The 17,836-nt window shown below is 23.0% G+C and overlaps 1 protein-coding gene across 3 annotated transcripts in view; it reads right to left on the bottom strand.

Annotated features, from left to right (window-relative positions):
- LOC112603575 (orexin receptor type 2-like) overlaps positions 1-17,545 on the bottom strand; it is a 145,984-nt gene extending 128,439 nt beyond the window's left edge. Inside the window, exons 1-3 of one of the 3 annotated variants that reach the window (XM_025352220.1) lie at positions 17,340-17,420; positions 1,684-1,727; positions 1,216-1,517 (exon numbers count right to left, since the gene is read on the bottom strand). In XM_025352220.1, coding sequence (XP_025208005.1) covers positions 1,216-1,517; positions 1,684-1,722 — 341 coding nt within the window. In that variant the 5' untranslated portion in view covers positions 1,723-1,727; positions 17,340-17,420. Of the gene's footprint in view, positions 1-1,215; positions 1,518-1,683; positions 1,728-16,541; positions 16,598-17,339 lie in introns of those variants that run through there. The other 2 variants (XM_025352221.1, XM_025352222.1) reach the window with 2 other exon arrangements.
- Between the last annotated feature and the right edge of the window lie 291 nt (positions 17,546-17,836).

The following is a 17,836-nucleotide window of genomic DNA, read 5'->3' as shown; positions in this document are numbered from 1 at the left end:
AAACCTTATATGGGATTTTGTGTTGAATTTTTAAGAATGTTGGCAAGCAAATCATTTTTTATAGACATTATATCACATTTCATGAAATAAATCAAAAATATTTCATGCATATAAAAAGCTCAAAAAAGTTTAAATTTTTTGAAAATTATACCATTTATAGAAGAAATAATTATTTTATGGATGAATATCCAATGTAGTAAAAATATGAACTTTAAATAATCATAAAAAATAAATTTAACATTTTGGTGATTTTTTTTTTTTTTTTTTTTTTGTTGTTATTTATATATTTTGTATAATATATAAAACAGTAGTATTAACATTTCATGAAAATGTTAACTATCAATGGTTATTATTTTTTGAGTTACACTAAAAAAAAAAAAAACAAAACTAAATTTGTCAAAAATTGAAATAGCAAAAAAATTTTAATTACCTATTTTTTATTTTTCCCGATTATCAATTTAATAATATTAAAGTGCTCACTAAATCCTAATTGCTACCAAAAATCAAAACTATTTTTAGTGTCTCAAAAAGTGTTTAAAAACATAAAAAAATACATATTATTGAAAAGTCAAAATATTCATCACTGCGCTTAGAATCTAATATGTAAGAAATTCGATAACTTTAACTAAAAATTAATCAATGAAAGCAGTCAATAATATTTGAAATGGATAATAATAAATTTATTAACTATTATTATTTATTCGTTGATTAAAATTTTAAATATTTTTATTATTCATCAATATTTTTTTTTTTTAGAATTTTTCCTAGGATTTTTTTCTAGAAATTTTTTTCCCTTGAGATTTTAGTTTCTATTATTGAAAAATACATACAACTTCAGAAAATGGGCATAAATTGATTATTTTTAAACTTTACAGTCTTCACCCTTATAACTAGGATAAATTATTTTCACAATTATCATTACGTTTATTCGGTAAAGACACTCTTCTGAAAGAATACCGCTAGTGAGCAGAAGAACTCAAAAAATGTTAAATCCCAAAGACATTATAAGAAGCCATTAGGATCTGAAAACAACCAAAACCTACTATTATTCCTTAAAAACTCTACACTCAATAATGTAATTTAAAGAGCAAAAATTGCAGCTGTTGTAGTTGAAGTGTATTCATATTATCAATAAAAAAAAATTATAATATTATTATAACATTATGATTTCTATCCCTCAAACGAAAAAATAGAAAATACAATGATATGTCTTACCTGTAAACGGCTACGCAGACTAATGCGTTTCCAATAAGTCCGACAACGAAAACCATAGAGTGCATAACTATAAATACCCATTCGGACTTTTGGGGTGTAACATAATCGACTAGGTAATTGTGATATTCTTCATCCGTATAGTTAGCCATTTCGTCGTATTCGGTAACGTTTTCTGCCATGAATGGCGGAATAGTTGATTCTCGTCGAGTTGTCATGTTGACGTGTCCTTCGGCCACGTCTGTCGTTGAAAACGCAATTATAGTTATCAACGTCCATTTCACCCACATTTTGTTTGATCCGAACTATTATACAAACAGATAAATTAACTGAATAATTTTTTCATTAGTAGATAATCTAGGTAATCTCATACATTATTAGGTCCCTAACAATGAAATAAAATAATTCGTTTAAAGAAATAATAAGCATAACACAAATATATAATAAGCAAAATTGAAATGAATGGCGTACTTTTATAAATGACGTGGACGGTGGAAATACCATCAACATAACATCTAAACGTATAAAAACCTTTGTGAGACAAATATTAAGCTAAAATATATTTGAAATTATTAGTTTCGTGATTACCAAGTATAATATTATCATAAATTATAATAAACATAAGAACAAACAATACCTAATAAGCACTTCAAAAAATCATAGTTATTCCATATTAAAAAATGCTTTATTCTCCATAAAAAAAAAAAAAATAATAATAATAATAATAAATAGAATTTGAGAAATAAATAGTTGGATATAATACGGTTTCAATTTAACTGTCAATTTCATATTTTCATTAAAAGCAAATTATTATAATAGTTTAAAAATGAATAAATTATACGTTTAATTAAAAGTACTAAATCAACTATAAATTGTTTTATTTAAAAATACTTCAATCATTTTATGTAAGGTGCAATAAAATAAAATTAATGAATTAATGCAATATTGATAAAGAATATAACAAAATATTCAGTCAAAACAAATTGAATGGTAGAATTTTAAAGAAAAGTTTATCACTTATTTTTAAAAAAATTTTCATTAAACGTTCAAATAGTAAACCCCAAAGCAATTCGATAAACTAACCTCTGATTAGCTCAGGGATACATTTTTGGCAACACTCAGCATTTTTAAAGTACCTGCCTTTATTCCAAAAGCTTTATAAAATAAGATTATTTTTATTTTTCACAGACTTCGATTTAGTGCAAAATGATTCATTAAATATATTTTAGGTATAAATAGTGTATTGAATTCGATTATTTACATTAATTGTTTTTTTTTACTTTTTTAAATAAATATATATATATATATATACTTTTTTTTTTATATTTAATATGAATTAAAAACATACCTATAAATAGGACGGTTTCTAAGAGAAAGGGCTTAAGTCAAAAATTGATGCTTTTCAAAAGACAAAAAATCTTATAATTTTGTGAATATTTTTAAATGTTGTATTCATAATCATGTTTAATAAATATATTTTTATTTTTTTTATAAAATACATTTTAGTTTTTAGTTTTTTTTTTTTTTATAATTATTTATATTACTTTTTATACCTTAACGTATCTTTATACAAATATAAATTAAATTTATAAATGTAAAAACTCTTGTATAAATAACAAAAATAAATAATATTAATTTTATGTGGTAAATATTTTATTTCACAAATTGAATAACTAACTACATTGTGAAAAAAGTTACATAATTTCAAATTTAAATGGCCATTTCATGAAAAATAACCATTTCATGGAATAGTTTTTCGTTTTATAATGTGTGAATAAGATGTTTCTACTACAGAAAATAGACAACTTTTCAAAAAAAAAAAAAAAAAAATCGATTCCACAAATTAGTACATTATTACGACATACACACGCTCAAAACTTACATATTTATAAAGGTGATTTTTGATTTTAGATAATGTTAACATTACCCAGCTAAACTCTACAACACTAAAAGTCGAAAATAATCTACTGTCATAATTATGTTGTTTCCTAGTAGTGTCAATATTACCCAAATAATTTTTACATTGACCAAAAGTCCTTAGATTATATAATTTATAAAAAAAAAAAAAACATAAAATAATAGTTATTATTTTTTAATTTTTATACTATTCTAAATCGAGAACAAACACTAATGATATTACCTATTTTTGCAGTAAAACATTGACTAATTTAATTTAATTCAATTTTGGTCACTTGATTTAACAAATGTTCTTTTGACTGACTTCAGAGGGTTAAGTGAACAGTCATATAAAACTGATATACTGCTATTATAGTTTATAAGCATTAGATGTGAGCGTCATATTGTCGTATTATATCACATATTTAAAGAAAATATATTTAGTACATTAACACTTTTATAACATTACCCAAACCCTTGGGAGCAATCTTGCATTAATCAGGAAATGTCTGTAATAATTTCCTGTCGTTGTGGTTGGTAAGTTATCCAACAAATTATTGTATAATATCCTAAGCCTTAAATGGTCATTAATAGGTAAGTTATGTAGGTATATCGTGTAATATGTCATATGTGTATTTGTAACGGTGTACTATATACCTAATTAATGTATAAACCAATATCTGTAAATCAACCTCAATGGCCACTGCAGCTGAGAGTATCATTAAACAAAAAACAAATTATTTAATCACAAAACGATTCGTTATTATCACTATCAGGCTCTAATTTTTCATTTCAGTTAAATTAAATTTTGTATACCTATTATTTATTTCAATTCCAACCTGAATGTACATCACATTTAGGGTCTTAATAAATAACAATAAAAATTTAAAATTTAAAAAGTATTATAATTATTAAATATGATGTGTAATTTAAAACTACTTACAGTATTTTAAATATATTTTTAAAACCTTGTAATAGCCTTGCAGTATATCTTTTATACTTAGTCATCAAAATAACATTTCAGGAAAAAAGGGTTCCCAAATCCCTGAACATTTTTATTAATATAAAAAAAATACAAAATAATATACCTGATTGGTTTTTAAAATAACCAATGAAATTCATTTTTGTTCATTAGCTATTTAACTTACTCGAAACCCTTATTTAAAAAGTAAGCATTTTTTATTAATATCTATAAATCTTAGATAATATATTACAATATATATATATTTTTTATTGAAAAAAAATTATATTATTATCAGCACAATGTACACATTATTACACAAAAATTTAATAAACATATATTATGATGAAAATAAATTATTAAAAAAAAGTATAAATAAAAATGAATTGCTTAACAAACGAAGAAAACGACCCATTACTAGAATTTCTATTGACTTTATTTAGTTAACGGTGTTTATTTATAACAAATAGTCCCTTCACTAATTCCGTTCCAACTAACGGTGAAATTTTCTGGTAAATTATAGAATGCCAGGTTATTGATTAAAAGGTTTGGTTGATTTTGGAGAGTTTCAAAATATTTTATTAAAGAACTAGGCCATTTATTTTCATTAATGGTAAGTAGTTTATTCATGCTTAACAATATAGATGTTAAGTTTTAAACATTCATCAATACAAATAAAATTCATAAATAATACATTATAAATTCATTTAATACTAAAAAAAAAAAAAAAAAAAACAATTGTAAAATAATTATTAATAATTTGACATTTATAATATTTTACTTTAATAAAAAAATAATATAATTACGACTTTAAACATACATTATACTAACTATATTTTCTGTGATAAATTGAAAAAGTTTGAAATGGTATATGTCCAACAATCATATTGTAAACAAAATTGTGTTCATAATATTAAAGTGCCAACTTAATTGAAATATTAAGTATACAAATATCTTTTGATTATTATTCTGGTATCATACAAATATTTTGTTCCTACTTCCTAATAATATTATCAAAATATATATCATTTTATGGATTCTTGATGGATATATAAACAAGTATTTTGATATTTATGCATAGTAATGCACTAACATTTAGCGACCCCAAAAGTTATTACTTAACATATACATATATATTTTGAAATATATTTGATTAAATAATCCCTAACATTTTGTTTAAGCAATTTATTAGGTATCATACGATGAAACAAGACAAAAATACAACAATCGCTCAAAACTATACGCAGTCAGTACTCAGTAGTCATAGGCCCAGATAAATCGATTGACTTCATTCTCTCACTCTAAGATTACGGTATACACAATTAATAATTACAACTAATAAGCAAACCACTCCATTATAAATATTTATATAAAAAATTACATTAAATTAATATTTTTCTAGATGAATGTTTTAAATATTAATTATTTGAATAATATATCATATAAGTAGGTATAGTGCTAAAAGAAAAAAAATTTATATAAGTGTGTTTAAATAATTATTGTGTCTGTCATAGATAATAAAATTGTAAATAAATTACTTAATGAAATTTAAGCATATAAAAATATTTAATAATATATTTAGTGAACCATATAATAATATAGCATAAAATTTATATTTTTAATCATAGTATTGATATATTGAGTTCGAAAAAAGTTAATTTTTTTCATTTAATACAGGTTAAACACATCTATAAATATTATTATACAATAAAAGTTAAAACATAAACATCCTTTCAAGTACATATCGATATAAAATTATCTGTTGAAAACTTAAAAACTAAAACGACAAATCCAATGCTACTGACAAGGCATAACGCATATACCTATAAGTATACAATTTATAAAAAACTCCACAGGTATATATTATATACATAGTAGCGTAAAATGTGTTCGATGTAAATTTGAAAACTTTGTAAAAAATAATCTACAATGAACAAATCACGTTTTCCCTTTGAGTCGTTTTAGTGTTGACTCTTATTTCAATAAAACGAATAGTGCATAAGGTTATGACTCTGGGGCTATACTGAAAACAAACTACGCGTATTCAACAATATATCTTCCTCCAATCCTTAGTATAAACATAAAATGACTCACGTTTCATAAGAACTTATTATTTTTTAACAATAAACTTATAATGCGAGGCCATTATATGAACATTTATATGATGTTTCATATTTTTATGGAATAGATGTAATGAGTAGAATATCAAGATTTAAAATTATTTTCAAACTAGGTAGTATAAATTGTAATATTAAGATAAAAATTTGAAAAATCCATAATAATTTAGTATAAAATCTTTTGGTTAGCTTCACAACCATTTTACTATAAGCCAATTAGCTCATAAATTGATTTTTTAATTATGAATATATAAACTTTAGGTATACCTTATTAATATATATTTTATTTCATACAAACTATCATATAAATCCATCGTTGTATACTTTCATTGCTCAAATATATATTTACTCAAATAATAAATTATACAATTTAATATCAATGCAATATAGATTTAGTTAACCAATAACTAAAATATTCACAAGTTTTTAGACATTTTGATTTTGATGGAACTTAATAAGTCATACCTAATCTGCAAGCTTTCAACTTACTATTCAAATTTAAACATTTTACAAATGGTATATATTTTTGTATTACAATATATCTATTAATTAATTTAGAGCATGAGTAAACATTAAATTCAATGATGATCTGATTAAAAAAAAATCACATAGTCCCGTAAATTAAGATTTTTTAAGTAATAAAAAGAAAAAAATCAAAATTCATAGTAATAAAATTATAAATTATTTTATATAACCTGCTCACTGGTACATGTTAACTAGTAATATTTTAGTAATAAGATAATCGTAAGTTATTTATTTGAAAAACTATATACCATTATTAATATTATTTATTTTATAAAACGAAATACTTTTTCTTTAAGCAGGATCTAAATATCTAATTCATCAGAAAACAAAAAGGTCAGGATTAAAAATCGATAAGCATTATTGATTAACAAGTATTACGTTAGAATAAAATTATATTAATCATTAGACACGTGTTTAAATTTGTATAAGTATAATAATTCAAATTATGACGATTTGTGAATTTTTAATGCCTATTCCTATGAAATATTTGGCATTAAAACAATACATAAACATTTTACTATCAAATATATATATACCATGTCACATTTGTGTGTAAAAACCGTTTTTTTATAATAGAAGTACCGATATATAAGTTCATAATTGAAGACCGTTCAGAATCGTTAATTTAAATATTTACAAAAACAAAAATTTATATTTATATTTAGATTTCATTGTAAAAAAAGAATCAAATATTTGAATTACCTAATGGTTAGGCGTCTATTATATACAGTGAATTCCGCTTAATGTGGGCACGTTGGGACCAGCCCTGTTTGCCCACATTAAACGATTGCCCATAAAAACCGAAATTAGTAAAAAAAAAAAAAAAAATTATAATAAAAAAATATATTTGTATTATCATATAATTGAAAAAAATTTTAAATAATTACTAGATATATAAATAAAACTAAATACATATAATATATTAAATAAAATTAATCTTTGGATGTAGAAGGTATACAAAACGTTGTAATTTTTCGTTGTCTAAGCTGTTTAGTATGGATCTGGTTGACAAAATAGGCACACGCTTCAAGTTTATCAGACGGACTATTTTCGTTTCCCTCTTGTATGAAGAACTTCTGCAAGAAATCAATGCACTTTTTCGCCTCTCTTTGGCGAAATTTGTTTATTTGAATGGTAATAATTTTTATTACTTTCGATAAACACAATCTCATAGATACGACGGAACCCGATTAAATTAATCGTTTTTAAATACTTATGTGTATATTCTAACGCTATGATAAAAAAAATTGCCCACATAAACCGAATCGAGTGTCCATATTACGCGGTTTTATTTGACATTGTTAATATACATTTGTATTGGGACCAGACATGTTTGCCCACAATAAGCGGATGCCCATATTAACCGGTGGTCACATTAAGCGGAATCCACTGTATTTTTATTATAAATTGTTGTTGTTATAATTATTGTTTTGATATAATAATATATTTTATAAAAATTTAAAAGAAATTAAATGAATACCTAAAACTTTATAATAATGTATCAAAGTTACTAGACTTGTAAGGAGAAGGCCTGAATAAAGAAGAAGGCCCATAAGTGCTGTAGGCATCACCTGGAAATTAGGTCTGTCCACGTTTATATCTAAAAAGTATGATTATTTTTTTATTCGTCAACTTGATTATTATAATAATTTAATTAATTAATATAATGAAATAAATAATATATTTTATATACATAATTCATTATTAATAGGTATCGATAATAGTAAGTTTTTTTATTATTATCTTAGTTCTATCTTGAAAAAAAAAAAAATAACATTAAACAGAAATAAGGTGGGTAATATATTAGTATATCAAGAACAACACTCATTAGATAGATATATTAGTTTTTTATTAATTCAAGAATCACAATGATTCGCAATAAATAAACTTCATTGAAATGCTTTCATACATTGATAATAGGTTCACAACATTTCAGTGTTCTTAGAATCAATAATCCTCCAAATAATTATAAAAATAGTTATAGAGAAAAAAGATCACTTCAAGATGAAAAAGTTTTTTATACATAAATATATAAATAAAATTATAAATTATGAATCTTAAAGTGTGTGCTTAAAATTATTTTTTAGATAATTATACATTTTTATAAGCGTTTTAAATAACTATGATTATATTCGGGTTTTACAATCATTCTTAAAATAATCTTCAATGTCTTAATGAGATTGCTGGGTAAACAATGTGGTTAATTAAATTAAATTATTAATACCCCAATAGTCGTATTACGTGTGTGTTTAAGCCTAATGATTTTCCCTAAAATATGCACACCATCATTATAAACTAAATACATATTTTAAGTTTCATTAAAATATATGTATATATTCTCAATGTTTATTGTTTTTTTTTTTCAAGATAGAACTAAGATAATAATAAAAAAACTTACTATTATCTATAACTAATAATAATAAATTATGTCTATAAAATATAATATTATTTATTTCATTATATTAATTAATTAAATCATTGTAATAATCAAACTGACTTTTTAGCCATAAACGTGGACAAACCTGATTTTCAGATGAAGCCTACAGCACTTATGGGCCCTCTTCTTTATTCAGGCCTTCTCCTTACAAGTCTAGTAACTTTGATACATTATTATAAAGTTTTAGGTATTAATTTAATTTCTTTTAAATTCTTATAAAATATATTATTATATCAAAACAATAATTATAACAACAACAATTTATAATAAAAATATATAACAGACGCCTAACTACATATTAGGTAATTCAAATATTTGATTTTTTTTTTTACTATCAAATTTAAATATAAATATAAATTTTTGTTTTTGTAAATATTTAAATTAACGATTCTGAACGGTCTTCAATTATGAACTTATCATTCATCGGTACTTCTATTATAAAAAAAACTGTTTTTACACACAAATATTAAATATTGTAGGCCAGGTACTTTAGATTTAAGAGCACAAAAAAATTTATTATAACCTAATTCTTTCATAATTTGTTTTATAAATTACAATTCAGTTGGTAACAACGAGTAAAATACGGGACCTGACTCAAATGCTTAACTTTAGGACCCTAATTACAAAATGTCAGGATGTGCCCAGACATACCTGGTGTAATCCCTCCTGTGCATGTCAATATGAGTTATAATTTATAAAAATTTAAACATTAATTATTCAATACGCTTTACTATAATTATGAACATGTATTAGAATCATAATGCATATTATACACATAACTAGTTGTATGATAAATATCTTAACGATTCTTTTTAAAATGGTATAGAATAGATTGATACATTATTAACTACTTTTATTTTATCAGTGAATACTTTAAAATTCTATTAATATGATAATAAACGAAAAATATATTATACTAGAGGTAATAATTAATTCTCAAGCTTAACTTATAAAAATATTTAATATATTCCTAATAATTGTATCAAAATATACATAATTGTTGATTAAGACTTTAAGAACAAAATATTTCAATAATAAAATTATGTATCTAAATTAAAAAAACCATAGATAAAACTATTCAAACAAAATATTATTATAGTACGGAGTGTTTAAGATTAATAATTACCAACAATTCAATATAGATATACTATCTGTACCTAAATTAAACAAACATAATACAAGACGATATAATATCGATATAACTCAGTTTTAGTATATCTCAGATCACGAACTAATCAACATCGATGTACCTTGCATTGCATATTTTTTTTAATACTTCATAATTCGTAGTTTTTAGTTTAAACTTAGACTATAAGGCATAAATCGTGGTTACAAAATGCAATTTGCCCTCATAGGTACGCGTTTTATAATTCGGCATTACACACAACTGACTTAGTATTAAACACAGAATTACGTATCACACACAAAAATAGGCTCTAATACAGTGGTTTTCAAACTGGGTGCCGCGGCACACTGGTGTGCCGCGAGTATGCACTAGGTGTGCCGCGGTTTTTCCATAAATTACCGATTGCATTGAATTGCGATATAAGAAAATAAATGCTTTCAATCTCTATGGATTTGATATATATTTATATTATACTGTAATTGTAATATTAATAAATAAATAATAAAAATTTCTAATTAAATGTATATAAAATTATAATTAATTCAAAACAATTTTGTTCATCTAAAAAAATGTCAGTGTGCCGTGAAAATTTTTTGAAGTGTACGGTGTGCCGTGTATAAAAAAAGTTTGAAAACCACTGCTCTAATACCTTGTTTTGTGAATTAATTCGACTGAGATGAGCAATCCGCCTGTAGCGGATTAGATATAGCACTTGCCATATTACTGAACGTGGTTTAAACCACTCTCTAAACTTTCCTGATATCTTTAAAAACAATCCCTTAAACTTTCATTAAAATCAGTTGAGTAGTTTTTGAATCTATAAACAACAAACATTTAACATTGCATTTTGTTAAACATTTTAATTACAAACAATAAATTAAGTATTATTTTTATTTTTATTTTTTTTAAATTCCGTAGAAACGCATGGTGGATCAACTAATCAATACCAATTTTTTTTTTATTGAGGAAAAAAAAACACTATAACAATAAAGGTTATTAGTTTTTAGTTTTACATCGTAGTACATAATATTTGGTTGACCCGATAAACAATTCTTTTTTCTATATTCAATGGGTATAATGGGTATTATTTAACTTTCGTGAGAAAAAAATTAAATTAATGCACGAGCTACCAATCTATATTGGCTGAAATAACAAACTAAAAAAAAATCATCTGATTCTCAATGAATCTATTGATATGACTTTATTACACTTTTAGTGTATATGCAATATGTATGTACAATACAACTTACATTTTTTTAAATAGAAACTTTATTTATTTTTTTTTACATGTGTGGACAGATCATTTATTTTTTTTATTTTTTTTTTTTTGTGTAAAAAGTTTTTTTCTATTTATAAAACTGACCAAGTTAAAAAAGTCGTCAATATTTGAGTTTATGCATAATTCATGTTTAACGAAATGTTCACTTAAAACCACTGGAAGAAATAAAATAAATGTTTTATTTACATTATCTGTTAACAAATAATAATTTAATAATATCGTACGTCATCCTGATAAATATTACGAGTATGTGATAATTATTATGTAGTTCACTACGTCAACAACGACTGAATTTTTGAGATCTTTGAATCATGTTAAGAACATTATGGTGAAAATTTTGAATAATTTATAAGATAAATGTATTTAATACATTTCATTTTGTATTATAACATTAATATTACTTTTATTAACAGATTATAACTATTTTGTTATAGGTAAATTTAATTATTACAGTTAATGAAATAAAAAAATAAAATATTGTACACTAAAAATAATGTTAAATTAATTCATACTTATTTTATTATTTTTAATAATTACATTATCTAATTATTTTATCTTTATTAAAACTATTGAAAAATAAAATAAAATTTTACTTTAAAAATAGTTAAAATTGTAATCGTATTATAGAAGTCATCTAAATAAAAATTATTTAATTATCACTTACTCAAGATGAAAATATCTAGATGACGTACGATATTATTAAATTATCATTTATAAACAGATAAGGTAAATTAAACATTTATTTTCTTCCTTCCAGTGGTTTTAAGCGAAAATTTTATTAAACACGAATTACGCATAAACTCAAATGTTGACTTTTCTAACGTGGTCAGTTTTTTAAATAGAAAAAACAGACTTTAAAAAAATAAATAATCTATCCGAATTTTAAAAAAAAAAAAAAGTAATGTTTCCATTTAAAAAAATGTAAGTTGTATTGCACATGCGCATACCAAAAGTGTAAAAAATTTGAAAATCATAAATAAATGTGCATTTAAGTACCCCTTATAGCAGGGGTCAGGAATTTTTTCGAAGAAAAGAGTCATTTTTTAAAAAAAAAATTACTAACCATGATATCCAGAGAGCCGCACAGGTTTAAACAATTTTTTTTTTTTTTTTTGTTATAGCTGTTAGAATAAACTATAGATAAAGACGTAGGTACCTATAATATAATTTATATTTTACTGGTCTCGATAAATTGATGAATTTTCCAAAAAGCCACAGATTGCATGTTAAGGAACCGCAGGTGGCAGATTCCCGACCCCTGCCCTAGGTCCACAAAAATATATTCACTTCAATACAAATTCGTCCAGCTAAGATATTTAGTGGTACCTTGAATCGTGATCATACTGTAAATATATATATATATATATAAACATATTGTATTAAATTTCTCCCCTCTCCGTCATCAATATAGAATGTAATAACTTAAAGGAACAACTTTGAATGATATTGATTTAACTGTAGTATTCGATATACAAAATAGAATCTTCATATTTCAACTTAGGTCATCATTAGTATAAAGGTAACTACTTAACAATTTACAAAATGAAAAATTGTAGCTAATAAATGTGTAAGTAAAATTGTACAATAATTGATACAAAAAAAATTACAGTAAAAAATGAATCCTTAAGTGACCATTTCTCTCTAAATAAATTTTAAAAAACATTTACATATATCCGTGCATTAAAAATTTAATTTTTTCTCATATAGCTAAAAAAAATATTAGTAAATAATTTTGTTCTCAAAAATGAATGTATACTAGAATTCAAATTAAATATTATCATTATTAATAATTATGTTCGAATATTTTAATAAAAATTATACTACTTGAAATACGTTTAATTAATTTTATTTATAATAATTTTATTCACACATTTAATTAGCTAAAATTAACCAATAACCTTAATTGATATAATTGCATGAAAAATCAAATAAATCAATAAAATATTGACATAATAATATTATTATTATTTTATCATATTATGATATTAGACATATTACCTACGTAGAATAATGTATAGTCGTACAGAATAAACTGTGTGTGTATACGTGTGCGTGTGTATGTATGTCAATTACACCAATTTTATTGTTTGATTCTATTTCTGATCAAATAATGGGAACTCTGGAACTCACATGTCGTACTTTGGTTAAAGCTAAACCAAAGTTCTATAATTGATCTTAAAATAATTATACAATTTTTGTACAGACATCTTGAGCTCTAAGTGCGTCGACTAGAAATCCTAATCAATTATTTACAACTAATATTTGTATTAATTATTATGTAATTAATGCGACTATAAACTAATAGTTCTAATCTACTATAACTACAGATATTTTATAAATACTTAAAAGTGACAATTTAGTTTTTTTTAGTAACTTTTTCAATCTAATTTTGAATTTACACTATCGTTGTTACACTTAATATTATATTTTTATAATCATCTACTACTTAAACTGAAGTAAACAAATAAGTAATAGTCACTTTAATTTTACTTAAAATGTATATTTTATTTTGCATTTCACGCAATATTTCGTATTTCTACTCCCAATATTATATTATAACTAATATTATTAGTCCCACTGAATTTCAACCTCTCAACTTTTCAGTTCAAAAAATCAAACTCAATTTTTGTATTACAGTGAATATTAATTAATATGTATGTGTAATGTATATCATTCATAAATAAAATAAGTATTAAATTGTATATATTAAAAATTTATCAAATACAAAAATATTAAAAAAACTTATGTTAGTAACTTTTTAATTGAAACATTAATTTGATAAATTTTAATATAAACATAGATAACTCTTTTTATAATCAGCATAATTTTTCACCTTAAGCAAAACCAATTTTTTAATCCTACTATCGTCATTTTTTTTTAGTGTACCAGCATTTGAAAAATTTTATGATCTAAATTAGAAATGATTTTGATTAGTATTTTCAAGAAGTATTTTTTTTCATTTTTTTTTTTTTTATAAGTATATTTATTAAATGTAATTGAATATATCTAAAAACTACTCACAACTACTCAAAATATTGGAAAAAATGTAAATAACCTTAATTTTTACTTAACCTTGCGTTCATACGTGATTACTCTAAAACTGACTTATATTTTTAAAAATCAAATGAAAATTAAGTACACTATGTTCAAAATATTTTGGGCGAAATAAAAATATAAGAAATAAATATAGCATAAAAAAACAATAAAAACAAAATATCAGTCAGTACTTAGAATTTAGTATATTATAGTAATTTTATAAACGACAATTGTTATATAAAATTAAAACATAATTAACAATAAATGATAAAATAGGTATGTAAACAATAGCTAATGTATATAATATCTACTCCCCAAAATATACATTAATTATAGTTTTATTTGTTTTTAAAAGAAATTTAGATACTATCATCCACTTAAGACGTTAACAATTAATATATTATGTATAATTGTATTGTTTTTAGGTAATTTTGCTTATATTAAAATAAAACATCGATAAGACGTATACCTATGTATAATTGGCCATTTAGAGAAGTGTCTTTGCTTTCCTCATATGAGATACTATAGCGTAGCAAAATTATTTTACATTTATTATCTGTAAATCCATAGGTAAAAATGAGCTAAGCCCTTCTTTTCCTTCCAAATGTTTTTTGTGTTTTACATAATATATATATATATTTTTTTTTTTTATGGTTATTGACGAACTATTGAGTATTGATAGTATTATTATTACAAATTTTAAAGCAACAAGTCACATTATAAATACTTGTAATAAAAATAAGTTTAAATCAGAAGATATAAAATAATGTTTATCTAAAACTATTGATCCAAATTTATGTGAACTACCTACAACAAGTGGCAATAACACTGTCATTCAATTCAGTGACATGTTCAAATTTCAACGAAGCTTTTCTGCAAAGAAATATATCAATACTAAACTGAGAACTTTAATGATTCAAAATTATTTCAAATATCTGTCCATCCCCAATATTAAAAACAGTTGTTATATTGATAATTAAGGTATTCGAAAAAAAATAAGGAAAAAATGTACTATACTCGTAATAATTGTTTTGTGATATTCTTAATACTTTAATACTTTTAATTTTGTTATTTTTTTAAACAAAAATTGTAAAATAAAATACATGTAAATAAATACATCTTCATTTAATTTTATTTAATATTTATTTATTTATTTAAATAATATTATTATAACTGTACGATGAAATAAAAATTAATATAATTCAAAATTATACTAGTGTTTTTAGATTATTAGCCTCCTCTACGTCTTACAATAATTTTAAACAACCTACGGTTGTTCAAAAAATTAAAGATTGTAAACAATATGATTTTACCTAACGCTCATAAACTTGATTACGTATACCTATACATTTTAATATAGCCAAGGTTAGGTTATCTATGATTAGGTTATCATTAGGTTTCATTCTAAAAATCAAATAAAAATTTAAAAATAATTACAGAATATTCAAATTAATAAAATTTAAAATACAATTAATGCATTGAAAGAAACACCTATGTATAATGATTGAAATTCAGTGTTTAGTAATTATGTTTAAAAATAATTTTTAATTTATTGAATAACATAATATTATCAATAATAATGGGTATAGTTAGGTATTATCGTTTTGAATTTCAGATAATCACAATTTAATTTTCAATGTTTTCAACAACATATTATATTTATTTACATTATACTTTATTTTATTAAATTTTCTTTAAACACAATTTTTTATTTTTATTTTTTCTTTCATTAAACATACGGTTATACATTAATTAAACTTTCGTTGGTTATTGGTTGACAGGTGATAAAAAATTGGAGAAGTGTCATTGTATTGTTTCTCATTTTTACTTGAATGTAGAGAAGTTATTTTGTTATTAAAAAATAAAGTAATTTCATCACAATTTTATTTGAGTAACGAGTGAAAGAACTTCAGTATTTTATCCCTAAATAACGAATGAAGTAATTTAATTACCTTTTAAAAGCAACTTACTCCAACACTGACACGCCGATAGGTAGTTTAAAATCAGTAGGCAGGTCCCTAATACTATTTTACTTTCTCAGATTCAAAATGTTACTTTCAATAATTAGGCATTTTCGTAACTAATATCCATTTTACAATAATACAAAAAGATTTTCATTTTAATAGCATAAATAATTGATAATAAATTGAATTAAAAATAATATTCAAAGATGATAAAAATTAGAACAAATTATGGCCATAATACACAATATGCATATAAAACCATTTACTAACTTTTATGTAAAAATAAAATTCACATGCCAAAACGTTATCAATGAAATACATTTAATTTAGATTAAAAAGTTTTTTTTTAACAAATTTCTAAATAAATACTAAAAAATATTTTCTAGCCAATAAATAAAAAAACATTCATTTAAAAATTCGTCAATTTAATTTATGAAATTTTTATGATTGAGTATACACCTCCTTATCGTCAACACAAGCTATAAACAAATCTATTTAATTATTATTATGTCCTGTATATTGTATTGTTTTAAATAAGTTTTTTTTATCATAAAACATGTATATATACTATATTTTAAATGGATAATTTATAAAAAAGTATCACTTATATAAATATTTAATTAACAATTATTATTGTAATATTATAAAAGCGTGGAATAATAGTTATACGTTGTATTTATAATTATACGAAAAAAATGTAATTCATTTATTTAATTCTTACTATATAAAATTTTAACTTTAATGTAAAAAAAAAAAATTTAAAAAAATATGTTTATTTTCCCTTACTGTAAGTGAGACTGTTGATCTAATATCCATTAGGTAAACATCTGATATAAAATAACTAACACATCTAAATTGACATCTTAATAATTCTTAAAAAGTCTAGGAAAAATAATAAATTTCAAACCACACGACGAATAACACAATAATATTGAAAAAACAAACTTAAAATCACGTAATACCGACACAACGACGGTAGTCGCACGCGCGACGGCAACGTACGAATGCGCTTTTACGCGGCAACGTGTATGATCCCCAAAGATTTCCGAACGCGCCATCGTTTTTGTTTACTTCCATCCGCCACGGCACCGCGCTTGATCGCGTGTTTCAAATTACTCCGGCGCGCGCATTCACTACACCTACCGCTTTTTTAAAACTGTTTCGGTATAATAGTAATTGTATGGTCAACAAGAAAAAAAAACTTGTCTAATAGGTATCAATCATGACGTATAATAAAATGTATCTTATAGGTACTATTAATATTATGAATACGAGAGTAACTC

Source organism: Melanaphis sacchari, unplaced genomic scaffold (assembly GCF_002803265.2).
Source record: "Melanaphis sacchari strain LSU unplaced genomic scaffold, SCAv2.0 Contig10_pilon_pilon, whole genome shotgun sequence".
Taxonomy (NCBI): domain Eukaryota; kingdom Metazoa; phylum Arthropoda; class Insecta; order Hemiptera; family Aphididae; genus Melanaphis; species Melanaphis sacchari.
Note: the sequence above shows the minus strand (reverse complement) of the source record. Positions and strands in the feature narration are given on the sequence as shown.